At 60.0% G+C, this 15,535-nt stretch overlaps 1 protein-coding gene across 2 annotated transcripts; it reads left to right on the top strand.

Moving 5' to 3' along the window:
• Positions 1-701: 701 nt before the first annotated feature.
• On the top strand, positions 702-15,259 carry DNAJA4 (DnaJ heat shock protein family (Hsp40) member A4). 2 transcript variants are annotated; one of them, XM_081795822.1, is made up of 8 exons: positions 702-896; positions 1,516-1,654; positions 6,824-7,004; positions 8,569-8,673; positions 9,829-10,056; positions 10,927-11,157; positions 13,309-13,409; positions 13,511-15,259. In XM_081795822.1, exons 1-8 carry the CDS (start codon positions 817-819, stop codon positions 13,724-13,726), a joined length of 1,281 nt encoding a protein of 426 aa, XP_081651948.1. In that variant the 5' UTR covers positions 702-816; the 3' UTR covers positions 13,727-15,259. The 2 variants fall into 2 exon arrangements, with proteins under 2 accessions (XP_081651948.1, XP_081651949.1); XM_081795823.1 differs by lacking the exon at positions 702-896 and adding an exon at positions 1,063-1,079.
• Positions 15,260-15,535: the final 276 nt, after the last annotated feature.

Here is a 15,535-nt window from a genome sequence, read left to right as displayed (position 1 = left end):
CACAGTGGGAGCCAAGGCGGCTGGAGCAGGCCTGTTCTCGGATAGCCCTCCTTCTGGGCCTGTTTCTGCCCGAGGGTGGCCATCTGGCTACCAGGCGCCTACAGAGAGCTGGGCACAGCCTGGGCAGGTCAGACAGAGACTTGTTACCGTACCCTTCCACACAGGGCCCTGGGCCACCGAGCCCCCTGAGGGGCCGGACACAGGCTCCAGGGCCACCCCCACCCCCAACGTGCACAACACTGGGTCCCTGAGCAGTCCGGCCTTAGTGGATGCAAGACGCTGCCCTCTCTTGGGAGACCTGGAAACGTGGTTACTCACACCTGAGGGGCGTCACTGCCCACATCTGTGGGGTGTCACTGCTCGCCCTTGGAGGATTTCAGGAGTTCCCAGGTGTGCGCAGTGCGGAGGCCACGGTGCACAGCTGGGGCCAGCAAAGCAGCACCACACATATCCGTCAGGCCTCACGCTCGCCCCTGCCTTGCAAATGCCCCACGGCGGGGGGGGGGGGGGGGGGTGCCGGCAGCCATAGGGTCTCGGGAACTGCACCCCACCCCCCCACGGCGGCGGCCCCCAGTCCGCTCCAACCCCCTCAAAGACGCCGCAGCCCACCTCTGGCCGCTGCGCGCCCCCCTGCCATTACCGCACAGAGGGCGGCCACACCCCTGGGCGCGGCAGGGCGCGGAGCCCGGGACGAAGCTGGCTCAGTCCCACCCCTCAGGGCACGGTTCCCGCCGGCGCGACCCCTCGGGCTGTCTGGTCTTCCGCAGGGCAAGGCGGCGGCCCCGGACGCCCAAGCCCCCTTCCCAGCCCCCAGACATGGCCCGGGGCGGCGATCAGAGCTGGCGTCCCAGGGAGTCGGACGGGCAGCCGGAGGAGCGGACCGCCCAGAACAGCAGGTGGGCCGGCGGGGTCTCGCGGGGTGGGGTGGGGTGGGGCAGGGCGAGCCCGGGGCGGGGGGCGTCGGGAGTCAGGTGTCCAGTCCAGCTCCGGGTGAGCGGGGGATCCGCAGCCGGAGGCTGGGTGACACAGACGTCGGGGGTCAGGGGCCGAACGAGCCGGGCGCGGGCGCTGAGCACCGGGTGAGTCGGCCGTCGGGGATCCGGCGTCCAGCTCCGGGCGAGCCGAGGGCTTCGGGGGCGGGGCGAGCCGGGCGCGGTGGCAGAGCACCTGTGAGTCGGCCGTCGGGGGTTGGGGTCGGGGTCGGGGTCGGGGTCCCGGCCGCGCGCCCGCTGCCCCGCCCGCCCGGGCGCCGCCGGAACCTCCGCGAAGGTTCTGGGCCTTTGTGGCGTCACCGTCTCCTCGCGGAACCTTCCGCCGGCGCCGAATAAAACCCGCGGCGGAGGCGCCGGAGGCCGAGTGCGGCGGCCCCGGGCGGCGGGCGGCGGGAGCCCAGGGCGGCGGCGGCAGCGGCGGCGGGAGCCGGAGCGGGAGCGGGAGCCGGAGCGGGACGCGCGGGCGGGCGGCGGGTCGTCCGGGGGGCGCTGACCGGCCTCGCCCGCCCCGCCCCGCCCGCAGAGCCAAGATGGTGAAGGAGACCCAGTACTACGACATCCTGGGGGTGAAGCCCAGCGCGTCCCCGGAGGAGATCAAGAAGGCCTACCGGAAGCTGGCGCTCAAGTACCACCCGGACAAGAACCCGGATGAGGGCGAGAAGGTGCGGCGGGCTGGGGCCGGGCACTGGCGGCGGTCGTCGGCGGGGCCGGGTCGGGGTCCGGGGGCTGGGGTTGTGGGCCGGGGCTGGGGGCCGGGGGCTGGGGGCCGGGTCGGGGGCCGGGGGCTGGGGCTGGGGCTGGGGTCGCGGTCGCGGTCGGGGCCCGGGGATAGGCGGCGGGGGTCCGAGCTGCGGCGGGCCTGGGCTTCCGTCGGGGTCGGGTCGGGTCGGGTGCAGGACTAAGGCTGCATCGAGGCTGGGGCCGGGGTCGGGGGCAGGCGGTGGGGTCCCGGACTGGGGTTGGGGCCCAGAGGCTGGGGTCGGGGCGGGCATAGGTGGCTGGGGCCCGGGGTACGGCGGGGGTGGGGGCGGGCTCGGCGACAGGCCATGGGGGGGGGGGGGGCTGGGGTCCGGGACAGGTTGCTAGGGCCCTGGGCTGGGGTTGGGGACAGGCACCTGGCCACGGGCTGCGGGCTGCTGTGGAGGCTGGAGTCGGGGTTGGGGCTCAGGGGCTGCAGCTGGGGTCCTGCCGCGCATAGGGGGCGGGGGCCCAGGCTGTGGCTGGGCTGGGGTCAGGGTTGGTGGCAGGGAAGCCTGGTGGGCACACCGCTGGAGGGAAGTTCTGCAGAAGGGCAGCCAGCAACCCAGTGAACTGAGGCACACGGCACCAGAAGTTTGCACGCTCGCCAGGAGCAACTGGGTTGAACTGTTCCGTGCTGATCCCTTGACGCACACACCCCAGGGGTGAGTTTCTCGCTAGGACCTGAGACAAACCCGGTGTCAGTCAGCTGAACCGCTGGCCAGATTTGGTCTGTGTGCCTCTCTCCTGTCAGGCATTGAATAATCACATCTACTAAGCAGGAACCGAGAGATCTCTGCCCAGATACATCATTTTGCGGGAATATTCCAGGTTTTCTGTGACAGATGACCCACAGTTGATTCCAAGTATCGATAATAGGCTGGAGAATTCTGTAATAGGCACCTGAATTCAACTGTTTGCTGTTCCTGGGAACAGAGCCGGCCTCCTTGGGCTCACTATGCACCTGACCGGGGACTGGAAGGACCGCGCGTGGATCCTTGGGACAGTCTGTTGGCCTGGCCACTCCTCCCTCCACTTTCTGCCACTTTCTTAGGAAACTTTGTGTCCGATGACGTTGGGGAGGTGGACTTTTGTAGTCGCTGGCAGCACGGGCTGTCACCCTTGAGGCCGCAGGCACCCATCCAGCACTTGGACCTGTGGCACCGTGGCTAGTGTGAGTGCCCGCCTGTGTTCCCTGCCCCGTGCAGGAGGAGGCTCCTTCAGGAAGGTTGGCCGGTGGCAACAGTGATAGAATATTTATATTTAGCCACATGTGCCGAATGTGGCTGTCACAAGCTTAACATGCTTTCCTGCAAGACCGTTTTGTCTTGTCACTCACTCGAATTCTTTCCTCTATATTTAGATGGCTTACTGTAGCTTTGAAAGTCACCGGCTTTCTGCACGGCGTTGGTGTCTCATAGACGTGCTCCCAAGTTTGCCGTGGCCCGTTTCTGAGACTCTCCCTTAATGAGAGCGTAGCCGGGCTTCTCACTCGATGTTTCAGAGGCTGGCTAGAGGCAGCCTGGGGGAAAGCCTCCTGACCCCAGTTTCAGGTCAGGTCTCCTGGCACTTTCCAGGAGTGAGTTCATGACCGTGTGCGCACAGCTGGACTGACTGTGCCATTGCTGTCCTGAAGCTGTTTTAAACTGGACCCGAGCTGTCCCACGTTCCCGTAGGCGTTGTCCTGTAGAAACCCGTCCCACAGCTTATTTTCAGGCACCACATGGGTGTCCCGTAAATGAGTCTCTTGATGGTGAAGTCTGGTACGTTCCTCTCTGTCTGGAGCAGGGGTTCCGTGATGTCCCCCATCCCCGCCTTCCATGAGGGGGATACGGGGATACAACCCTTCAGTTTGGTTGTTGGCTGAAGCTCTGGTGGGCTGCCTCTGACCCAAACTCTGAGTCACCGGGCTGGTCTCCTGCACCTGTGCTCGCCATTGCACAGTCACGGGCCCGGTGTCTGGCTGTGGGTGGATGGGGGGGGGGGTGGCGCATGCCCTGTAGGGGGCGGTTCCGGAGGGAAGGTTTTGCAGTGGAGGGGGCATCGGGCACTCCGTGAAAATTGGGTCGGAGATCACAGGGGGCGAGGAGACTGGACACAATTCGTAGAAACTCTGTGCCATAGGGTTCCCTAGACTCACTCATTCTTCACCAGATGCTTCCTTCCTGGGCCTCTTGTGTGCTGGGCACACTGTGTAGACCTTGTGTTGTCTGCTCAAGTCTGTGTGCAGTTCTCACCTACTTGATTTGTCACAGGTAGAGTCTTTATTTTCTTCCCAGGTTTGTCGCTGTATTATTAATGTCTCTTGAAAAATAGATGAAGCCGGTCTTTCCGCCCTGCAGGGAGACCGCTAAGATGGCCGTTGGCCTTTGTTTTGGGCCCTGTTGTCCTGTGTTGCTAAGCACCGGGCGGCCGTGTTTGTCGTCAGGTGCCCTGTGGAGTCCGCAGTCCCCTCGTCCCGCCAGCTTTCCATGGGCCCTTCTGGCGGGACCAGTAAGCCAGTCCCTCTCGGGCAGAGCTGGGGGCGTCTGGACTGCTACCCTGATCAGCTTGAGATGCATCCCGTCTTTTGGCCCATTGCACCGTAAATTTTAGTTTGGATTGTAGATTTTCAAGTTGAAAAATCATAAAAGACAGCATAACAGTACAGGAAATACCAGAATGTAGAGAAAAACCACCTAGTACATGTCACCCTAACTGCCGTGACGGTGCCTCTTCGCAGGCAGCTCTTTCCGGGGGGATCAGATGTGGTCATCCTGGTACATTTTTTTCTCGCTACATGGTATTTTATCAAAAGTACTTTTCCAAGTTGAGACATCATTCCAGAGCCATTTTTTCCTCGCTGCACAGTAATCTCCTTAAGGTGGGTGGCGAATGATCGCAGACTGAAAGGTGAGCCGGTCGGAGCCCGAGTGTCCAGCGGTGAGGCAAACCTGAACTGGGGTCTAGAGTGCTGCAGCTCGGGGGGGGGGGGGGGGGGGGGCGGTGACGGGCTGGTAGAAGTGGGAGCCCCCTCCCACGTGGGACACGGCCTCCCGGACAGGCCGTCGCTTCTGCTTCCTCAGACTAATCATGGGGTCAGTTAAGTGTGGGTGCCTTTCAGGCATCCAGGATATTTGGTGAGTGCTTCCTGTGGAAATTCTCAGGGAGCATACCTAGTCCCTGACACACAGGCCCAGGAACTCGGGTGGGGGGGTGCCTGGTCTCCCTGCTGTCAGAGCTAACGTCCCGGGCACCTAATCCCCACACTCTGCTGTGCAGAGCGGTGGTCGTGACTGGTACCTGCTGCTTTGCAGAAATGTGGAGAATTAACTTAGCAGAAGGTCTGGCTGCCTGGAGTAGGATCTGATGTCCCTTGAAGACTTAATTTTTAAAATTACCTAGTTACTAGCTGTCATTTGTTGATTAGGTACGTGTTAGATCTCTACCCGGCATCTGTAACACAAGAGGAAATGTAGTACTTCTATCAAGATTTACAGGCGTGTGTATTTTAAGTTTATTTAGAGAAGGTGCACACACACTCATGTGCAAGCAGGGCGGGGGCAGAGAGAGCGAGAGTCCCAGGCAGGCTGCGCGCTGTCAGCACAGAGCCCGACTCGGGGTCGAACCCACGAACCGTGAGATCGTGACCTGAGCCGAAATCGAGTCCGACACTCGACCGGCCGAGCCCCCCAGGCGCCCCCGTGCTTGTGGCTTCATAGCACGTTTTCTTTTCTGTGTGTTTTACGGAGGCAGCTGCCTTACGGGATTTTCACGTAGAGCCTTGTCTCAGACCGGGGAGTGCCCCTGGAGGGCCGGGACCCCGCGTCCCGTGTGCATTTCTGAAGCCCCACCAGAATCAAGCCGTGCATCTAACGAGTACCAAGTGCCTTCCACACGCCACGCGTCCCTCTGGGTCCCAGCAGGGGACGAAGCTGTCCCAGCTGCAGTGGGGGTTCGGTCGGAGGATACGTGCGGTCTGGCCTTGGCGCCCCACGGCCCGGGCCTACTCACTGGGGCGCCGGCAGCCGGCATGAGCACAAGAGGCGGGACACGGGCGAGGTCACGGCGGTCGCCTCTGCGGAGCGGGCCTGGGGTGTGGCGAGCACGGATGCCCTGGAGATACTTTATATTGTCCTAATTTTATGTTGAAAGCTTGCACACACGGACGGAAAGATGGAGGTGGGAGTGTGAACACGCGCGTTTCCTTCACCAGCTTCTCGCACTGTAAACGTGTCACTGTGTCTGCTCTACCTGTCTCTTCACGGTTACCCGAAGCTGCAGCCGCGTGAGCTCTCGGCCCAGAAACTTGGCAGGTCTCGCCGAGGAACACCCACATCCCCGCACGGATCAGCCGTACGCCTCTCCCCCGAGGAACAAATTCACATGTCTCCACTTGTCCCAGTGTCTTCTCTAGCCATCGTTCCCCAGTCCAGGGTCACAGTGCATTTAGTTTTCTAGAATGTCTTTCAGTTGGGGTTTTCTGACATTTTTTTTAATAACTGGTTGCCAGTGACACAGTTTCGGCAGGAAGGCGACGCGTGGGGTGTTTCGTCCACTTTGGGGCCTTGGATGTAAACATTGGGAGGCAGATGAGATGTGAGGAGAGAGGTTTTGGTGCTGGCGGGAGGCGAGATGGGGAGCCCGAGGGCAAGGTCAGGAGGACAGATGCATGGGGACAGGTACATGTGGGGACAGCTGCGCGTGGGGACGGGTGCACGCACGGACGTCTGTAACTGAGTTTCGTGCCAGGGAAGCAGGGAAGCTGCTCCTGAGCTGGGAGGCGGCTGCACCCGGGGGCCGGGGGGTCGGGAGCCAGGGTGCTATCTGGTGGTAGGTGGAGCCCCGGGCGGCCGAGGCTGGAGGAGCTCCCCTCGCTCTCCCGAGAGAGGCCCTGCCACCAGCCCCTCACTCGGTTGGCCCCGTTTCCCGGAGAAGCCAGGTTCCGGAGGGCGCAGGCTGCTGGTGTCGGGGGACCAGGTGCAGAATGTGTCTGCCGTGAAGTCTGTGATGGTGGGTGTGCCTCACAAAGTCCTCAAACGTCCTCTCTCTCATTGTAATCTCTCTCTCTCTCTCTCTCTCTCTCTCTCTGTCTCTCTCGTTTCATCTTAAAGTTTAAGCTCATATCCCAGGCATATGAAGTGCTTTCGGATCCAAAGAAAAGGGACATTTATGACCAGGGTGGTGAACAGGCGATTAAGGAAGGAGGCTCGGGCAGCCCCAGCTTCTCGTCACCCATGGACATATTTGACATGTTCTTTGGTGGCGGGGGACGGATGGCAAGAGAGAGAAGAGGTAAATACTTGTTGAAGACGTTCGGCAAATTTTATAGTTTTCAGATCATACGTGTTAATGGAATCAAGACGGGTTATGCCTTAACAGGGTACACACGTCATGTTTGGGGGTCGCTAGCTTTAAATGGTTCACCCCTTAGCGTGTATCCAGGCACCTGGAATGTCTCAGCACGCGTACCACTGACCTGACACCCTCCAGACACGACCTGAAAGGGAGCAAGCGCACTGGCGGCCAGGAAGGAGGTTCATCTTGCCCTCTGCTTCTCTGTCCTTGGGGTCAGGCCTCTGAGTGCCCTGAGGGACATAATGGCACCTGCTGTCTCTGCCCCTTGTCTGGCCAGGGGCCCTGCGCTCTGTGTGGCTGGCACTCTGCAGTGTGGCCTTGTTTTCTCAGCCCGCTCCAATTTTTCAGGTGACACGATTTCACCCCCTTCTCTCTGGAACGTGTTGTGGGTTAGCGGCTTCATCCCCGGGGGCTGCAGGAGGGACCGGCCTTGGCTGAGTGGCCCCAGGCTGCTGTTTCTGATTCTGGGATTTGCTTTTCCACCTCGTCCCTCCCACCAGGCTGTGTCCTCTGCCGCCTCTGTTAGCCGTGGTCTCGTATTGCCCCTTCCCCCTTCTGGTTCCCTGTCGATGATCTGCTTTGGACCCTGAAACCAGATAGATAGCCAAGCTTGTTAAAATCCTGGGTAAAATCGGAAGAAGCAAGCTCTGCCTTGGAGTTTAAGAGGGGTGGTTTGGGTCGGCAAGAGGCCCTGGGGGAATAAGGGGGTTTTGTTTTTACATTATGACAGACCCTGAGCTTCAGAAGCTTGGCTGTCAAGTCTTGAACACAGGGAGCCGAAAATCACGCGGAGGTTAGGAAAGTCTCCCCCCGTGGTCTGGGTGTGTAGCCGCTCCCGTCAGTGACGTTATGGACACGATTAAAACCGTGGGTGCCCTCACTGCCCCGAGATGAACCACTTCACTCCCTGAATCAGGTTGTGTCTCAAAGTTGACGGCCAGGCAACAGCAGCTTGTCTTGGGGATTGTGAGGGTCCCACGGGCAGCAGGGGAGCGGGGGTCTTGTCTTGGGGAGCGTGAGGGTCCCACGGTGGGGGGGAGGTTCCGACCCTGTGAGTCACCATAGACTCCCACCCCAAAGATGCAGGGGAGAGTTCCCACTTGGCCACAGACGACAGAAGGGCTCAAAGAGTAGAGAGCATTACGCTCGGGGGAGAGTAGAATTCCAGTTAAAGTGCCTAGACTGCTGGTCCTGCCTCCCCTGTGCGGGAGGGGCCCTGTCGTGGGGAACAGCAGCGACCCCAGGCCGGGTCCCCCAGCGATCGCTCCGTCCTCAGGGGGGTGCTGAGAAAACAAAGACGGGAAGTCGTTTTGTCCACATCTATCAGTCGCTGGCCAGAATTGGTTCCGGCTGGCAGAGGCCCGGAGGCTGGGCCGGTGAGATGGGAGCACCGACAGAATGAGTGATGGGTGTGGCTCTGGGCTCTGGAGGTGCCCGCATTGGGGGTCCCGTGGGCACGTCTAATACCATATTCCCAGGTGTTCTTTCTCCCTCTCCTAAGGCAAGAATGTTGTACATCAGCTGTCTGTAACTCTCGAAGATTTATATAACGGAGTCACAAAGAAGCTGGCCCTCCAGAAAAACGTAATTTGTGAAAAATGTGAAGGTAAAAATTAACGTTTGAATGAGTCACATAGGTTTGATCCCTTAGAGGACGAAACAGTTCTGGTTTACAGTTCAGAGGAAAACACTTGATTTTTTCAAACATAAGGGTCAAACAGATTGCAAACTGGTAGCCTAAGGGCCAAATCTGTGTTACTCTGCCCTGTACACTTTTTATATGGAGTGACTTTTTTTTTTTAACGTGTTAATTTAAAAAATTTAAAAGTTGGGTGCCTGGGTAGTTCAGTCGGCTAAGCATTCGAAGCTTGACGTCAGCCTGGGTCTTGATCTCGGGGTTGAGTCCAAGCCCTGAGCTGGGCTCCATGCTGAGTGTGGAGGCTAATTAAAAAAAAAAAAAAAAAAAAAAAAAAATTAAGATGATTCACCTAACTTAGGGGTCAGCAAACTTTTTCTGTAAAGGGCTAAGATAGTAAGTGTTTCAGGCTTGTGGGCCGCATGGTCTCTGAGGACCATTCAACTCTCAGTGCGCCAGCAGCCGTTGGCATAAATGAGCAGACGTGCCCGTGTTCCAGTGAAGCTTTGTAAAACCAGGCAGCTGGGCATAGTTCACCGCATCTTGAGTTGTTTTTTTTATTTTTTAATGTTTATTTTTGAGAGCGAGAGAGCGGGAGCAGGGGAGGGGCAGAGAGAGGAGGAGACAGAGAGTCCGAAGCAGGCTCCAGGCTCCCGGCTGTCAGCACAGAGCCCAATACGGGGCTCGAACTCACGAACCGTGAGACCATGACCTGAGCTGAAGTCGGACGCTCAACTCACTGAGCCACCCAGGCGCCCCACGAACACAAGTTTTAAAAACAGGATTTTTCAAGAAAAATAGTATCTGGTGACCTCGGACGCACGTTGTCCTGAGTCGGCCGAGCTGGGGAGCCACCCCTCCAGTTCTCGCAGCCGGGCCCACTCGGCCACCTGTGGGCAGGGGCAGAAGAAGACACGGCTGAGGAAGCCCGAGGGATGAATTGGCTTGGTGTGGCCGGGACCGCGAACCTTTGCGACCCCACGTTTATGTCTGGATGCTACCCGCTCGGTTAGAATCGCCCAGACTTTCCCGCATTGCTCTCCGTGACTGTAAACAGTCCAGTCCCCCCGTGTCCCCCGTGCCCTGGTGCCCAGCTCTGCTTCCTGCCCCCCCCCCCCCCCCCAGGTGTTGGCGGGAAGAAGGGCTCTGTGGAGAAGTGTCCCCTGTGCAAGGGCCGCGGGATGCAGGTGCACATCCAGCAGGTCGGGCCGGGCGTGGTGCAGCAGATCCAGACCGTGTGCGTCGAGTGCAAGGGCCAGGGCGAGCGCATCAGCCCCAGGGACCGCTGTGAGATCTGCGGTGGCGCCAAGGTGACCCGTGAGAAGAAGATCATCGAGGTACACGTTGAAAAAGGTGAGGCCGCCCAGCACCGCTCGCCGGCTGGAGGCGCTTCTCGGTGCCGACCGCGGGCGCGTGCTGGCGTCGGGAAGGGAGGTCTGTGATGCTGCAGATACTCGAGGGGCCCCGGATGTGCCCGGAACCCTCTTGCCCCCGCTCGTCCCCCCACGTCCCCCCGCCGTCCCGTTCACCTGCCTGTTTGCTTGCTGAGGTCTGCTCCCTCGAGACCAAAACAACCCCCTCTCTAGGGCTTTCCAGCGCTCTGAGAGTCACTGGACCTTGATTTTGGTCGGTTGTCCTCCCGCCGTCCTCTAGCGATTCCTTTAGAGTCACTGGGAGGATCCTGGTGAACGTGGGCCGCAGAGCTCGTGCGCGTGGGGCCGCTTGCTCCTTCTGCACGTGTCCCTCTGCTGCCTCGGATCCTCCTCGCCCCCGCCTTCCCCTGCCGTCTGTTGTGCCTGCGCCATCGTTAGAAGGCCTTTTTCACGGTTAGCGGTTCTCCGTGGATTATTCTGTGGATTCCTAATCCGGTGAATATATGCTACATGAGAGATGGGACCAAAGCGCACAACTCAATACCCAGACTGACAGATGTTCTTAAAGGACTTCTGTTTAAGCATCCTGAACCCTGTGTCCACGTGCACGCGGCCCCGGAGCCGCGCCCCACGCGTGCAGCGAGAAGGCCGCGTGTGCGCGGTGGTGGAGGGCATTCCCGCTGCGCCATGTGGTGGGGTGGGGGGCGTGATCCCAGCCACTGCTCTGGTTCCCTCCAAGTTGGGAGGTTTGATGAGTAAAACCCCGAGAGGGCTCTGTGCCACCTTCACAGCTGTGTAGGAAGCATGGTTTTTAAGAGAAGTGCTAATCAGTAAGGATGATGTCTCACAGGTATGAAAGACGGTCAAAAGATACTGTTTCACGGAGAAGGAGATCAGGAGCCTGAGCTGGAGCCTGGCGATGTCATAATTGTGCTTGATCAGAAGGATCATAGTGTCTTTCAGAGGCGAGGCCACGACTTGATCATGAAAATGAAAATTCAGCTTTCTGAAGCCCTCTGTGGCTTCAAGAAGATGATAAAAACACTGGACGATCGCGTGCTCGTTATTACGTCCAAGGCAGGTAATGTTTCGGACGTGTGTCCGTCCCTGCTGTGCTGACTGCGTATGACATTGCTGGCCGCTAGCCTGGCTTCACGCTGGGGGTGGGGGACTTCCGTCACGCAAGTTAGCGTGACTTCATTTTCCCTAAGGTCAAAGTGCTCGCCAACGACTTGGGAATTTTGTGAATTTTTAAGATACTCCCCTAGAAGGAAACAGTCGGGGGGAGGAGCCTCAAGCAGGAATCTTGAGGTCCAGCACTGTAACTGGGACCTGCCAACTTAAGCTTTTAAAAATTAGTTTGGTAAGAAAACAGCTGATAACATGCTGTGGCTGGCTCATCACGTGTCCCCATAGCCGCCGCACTGTTGACTACACGTGGGAGACGTTTTAAAGTAGAAATTTCCCGAGAAAAAGACGTTGCCTGTCAGCTTAGCCACGGATGCTCCCACAGACCTGCCCGTCTGCACACACAGGGGGCCCTCCCAGGACCACGGGACCACGAGGGTCCTGCAGGGCCCGGGCCCCCAGCTCGCATACGGACAGCAGGCTCCTCTGGGCCACATCCGGGTGGGCAGCAGGGCGCCTCGCAGGAAGGGCCATGGGAGGACGGCAGGGGAGGGGCTGGGCCGGGGACCATCCGTGTCAGAGCACGTGTGCACAGGTGTGGCCAACACACCCAGGCTCCCTCCACCCCCTCTCGGGCCGTGAGCAGAGCGGCATCTGGGGTTTAGGGCTGCAGGGCCAGGCTGGGGCTGGGCTGGGACCTGCCTGTCCAAGGGCGGTGGCAGCCGGCACTGAGACCCTAAGGTGCGGCGTAGAGAGTGGACCCCAGAGCTCCCTGCCGGTCTCCCCTCTGCCGGCTCTCGCTTGCTTCCCTCTGTGGCCTTGTTCTGTTTCTGTCGCTTTCCTCCTCCTGCTCTGCGTCCCCCTTCTGTCATAGAAGCGTATGGAATTAGATAGCCAAGCCTTCATCAGAGTTTTTTCTTTCTGAACTTTGTGTTTGGAAACAATTTCAAACCAACCACAAGTCGTAAAAGTAAAAACAGTACAAGGACCCCCTACGTGATTTGCCCATTGTTAGCATTTGACCGTTTGATCGTTTGTTGTGTGTGTGTCTGCACATAATCAAGCCCCACGGCGTAAGGTGACACTTGCGACTTCCCCCTGGCTTGGCTTGGCGGGGAGGCTGAGGCTCCCAGGGCCCCCGGCTAGCAGCGGTGAGCAGGTGCGGGTTCATGACCTGCTCACAGGGCCCCCAGCTGATGGCGGTGCTGCTGGGCTGGTGGCTGTGTCAGCTCCGGGAAAGCTCGTCCTGGGCCACAGGGTCGGGGGTGGGTGACATGGGACCAGGCCCGGGGAAGACTCCCCCCACCCCCGCCACCTTGCTTAGTTACAAGGAAGGGCTGGGGCTCCGGAGAGCCATCTGCTGGAGACTTCTCTTACTTCTTTTTGCATGTTTCTTCTTTTCTGCGTCCTGTCCTTTTTTCTTTTACCGTCTCTCCTTGTTTGGGCTTATTTCTTGTGGCTTTGCTGCTTTCTCCTCCTCCTGTTGCCGGAGTGCAGACGCTAGGATCCGCGAGGAAGGTGCCCCGGGAGCGGCCCACTTGTCCTCTGTCTGCCTCCTCCCGTGTGTGGCTTCCCGGCCCCCAGTTAGAGGCGGAAGCGAGAGGGGAGGAGTGGAGACAGAAGAACTTGCCACCAGACAAGCCCACGGGAGGCCCCGCGCAGGAGGGCCCAGAGGGGTCTGCGACACGCTGCGCGCAGCCTCCTCGGGCTGCTGACAGCGTTTGGCGTCTCCTCCGCCCCCGTTACTCCTTGTTTGTGCATTTGTGTTACTGAGCCGAGGAGCTCGCTTCTGTGGGGACCCAGCTCCTTCCTTCCTTCGCGTCAGGCGGGAGACGCCGCGCGAGGCTCGGGGGGCCTCAACGCCCGCGGTGCCTTCTGGAAAAGTAGCCGTGAGACCCCAGAGGCAGGTGGGCGGGTCGGGCTGCGGACACAGGCGCCCCCTCAGACTTGGGTGTTCTGGCTCCCGCTTCACTTTTAAACTGACCCCTTATGATGGGGTGGGGGGGGGGGTGCCACGAGGCTGTAGTGCCGCCTGGGTGCTAGGGCCCCCCCCCCAAGGCCACCCCCATCTTCCTGCTTCCTAATGGAGCCTTTTGTGCGGCAGGGGAGGTGATAAAGCACGGGGACCTGAAGTGTGTGCACGACGAGGGGATGCCGATCTACAAAGCGCCCCTGGAGAAGGGGACTCTGATCATCCAGTTCTTGGTAAGTTCCCGCCTGTCCTCCGGGCCTGTCCTGGAGGTGTTGGGGGGTGGGGGGGAGCCGGGCGGGAACCAGCGCCGCTCCCTCCGGCCTCCCCTCTACAGGTCACCTTCCCCGAGAAACACTGGCTGCCTCCCGACAAGCTCCCCCAGCTGGAGGCCCTCCTGCCCCCTCGACACAAGGTGAGGGTCACGGACGACATGGACCAGGTGGAGCTGAAGGAGTTCGACCCCAGCGAGCAGGGCTGGCGCCAGCACCGGGAGGCCTACGAGGACGACGACGACGGGCCGCGGGCCGGGGTGCAGTGCCAGACGGCGTGAGCGGCGCCCTGAGTGTAAAGTTGGCACAATGAAAACGGCATCACCTCCCGGCCCCGTGTGTGGCGTGTCCGTGTGTGTGTCCAGCATCCTCAGCTGCCGAGTGTCGTCTTGGTTCTGTTGTTCTTTCGGTTGTAACTTAAGTTATAGCTTAATTTATATTTAAACGTTCTGAGTGTGAATTACCTCTGGTCTACATACGGGATCTGTTCATTTCCATTTTCAGGAGACTTTTGAGATGCCGGTTGGCCGCACTGACACTTTGTGCTTCTGGGGGCCTTGCCCCGGTGCCGGCGCCCGGCCCCCCTCGCAGGGCAGGCACCAGGGGCCTCGTCTGGGGCTGCCCCTGTGACATCTCCAGATCTAGATTCTTGAGGGCCCTCAAGAACAAAGGCACGTCCGTGGGCTGGACTGGGCTCTCGGGCCAGGCTCACGCCGCGTGGGCTGTGGGGCCAGCGTGGTGGCTACTGTCCCGTGGCTGGAATGGGGTGCAAGTATGGCCGTCTCTCCTGGAAGCTTCCTGGCCTTGTGGGGTCCATGTTCCAAATGAAACACCGCCATAGCTGTTTGCTTGTGACCCCACACCTTGTTCTCTGTGGTTTTAATGATTTTTTGTTGACCGTCTTTGCTATGCTCCCACCAAAGTGCTTTCTGTAAAGAGAAGGAAGCCCTCCCGAGGGCCCCACATCCTCCGGCAGCAGCGGTGGGGGAAGCCTGGTGGGCCGGCCTGGGCGCCACGGCCCGGTCGCCTCTTCCCAGACCCGGCTCCCTGCTCTTTTGTCGGCTGCGTGGCGGAGGGCTTCCTGCTCCCGTGATGCTGCTTTGGCGAGAAGCGCGTGGACGGGCTCTGCCGTGCCTGCGGCATGGGCCACCGCTGTAAATGCTGGCCTGCTCCGAGGGACAACAGCTATTGCTTCACTCCCAGCAGGCCGACCGCAGCTCATGTTTAGGGTTGCCTCAGGCTCTAGCTGTTCCTGGCCCGGTCCTTCCATGGCGGTCAGGAGAAACTGCTCCCTAAGCCGCTGGGCGGGCTAAAGCCGAGGCCGCTTGTATGTTCCACCCTCCTTGGTTCGGCAGAAGCGGAGTTCGCCGCAGACCCGGGGCCGCCCCCAGCAGGGTCGAAGGGCACAGGAGGCCTGCGGCAGTCAGGGCGAGCGGCTGGGGGGACCAGGCATTGCTGGCTGGGGGGCTGGGGGGCGGGGGGGGGGGGGCGGCGGGGGTGTTGGGCATAACTTGCTCAAAATAAGGAGAGAGCGAGCCCCCCTCACCCCAGGCCTGCTTTGACCACTGGTCAGGACAGACCTAAAGCCTCCTTTTCCAACTCAGCCTGTGTGGAAATCCATTCACAAATGGACCACGGTTCCAGGGTGTTGTTTCTGTGCTGTGACTCCCCCTGCCGTCGAGAACTGCTGTTGATGGGGCACAACTACGTCCAGCCCCTTCCTTGGCGCGTCAGTGGGATCTGGAAGGTGTTGCTTAAAACGTACTCCACCTGTACACTTGTCACTTTACAATTAAAACTGAGCTGGTATGAGAGATGCTTCTGGTTTTTTAAATGATCTCGAGCTCAAACGAGGGGTGTTAAGAGCCTCACATGGAGATCTGATGGGTCGGCCTCCACTGTCCTGGAGCTTGTGATTGGAGTGAGAAGGGCAAGCGTCAGCTATGGGCGACGGCTGTGGAAAGGAGGGGGCAGCCATAAAAGCGCCCCCTGTGGGTGTGGGGGGCGGGGGCGCTACAGGCAGAGGAAACGTCAAGGGCTCTGTGGTTACAGGAGGGCGACCAACGTCGAGAGGCAGGAGAGGGAGGTGA

The sequence above is a fragment of the Panthera onca genome, chromosome B3 (assembly GCF_046562875.1).
Source record: "Panthera onca isolate mPanOnc1 chromosome B3, mPanOnc1 haplotype 2, whole genome shotgun sequence".
Classification (NCBI taxonomy): domain Eukaryota; kingdom Metazoa; phylum Chordata; class Mammalia; order Carnivora; family Felidae; genus Panthera; species Panthera onca.
The sequence above is the reverse complement of the archived record's forward strand: the minus strand, read 5'-3'. Positions and strand labels throughout refer to the sequence as shown.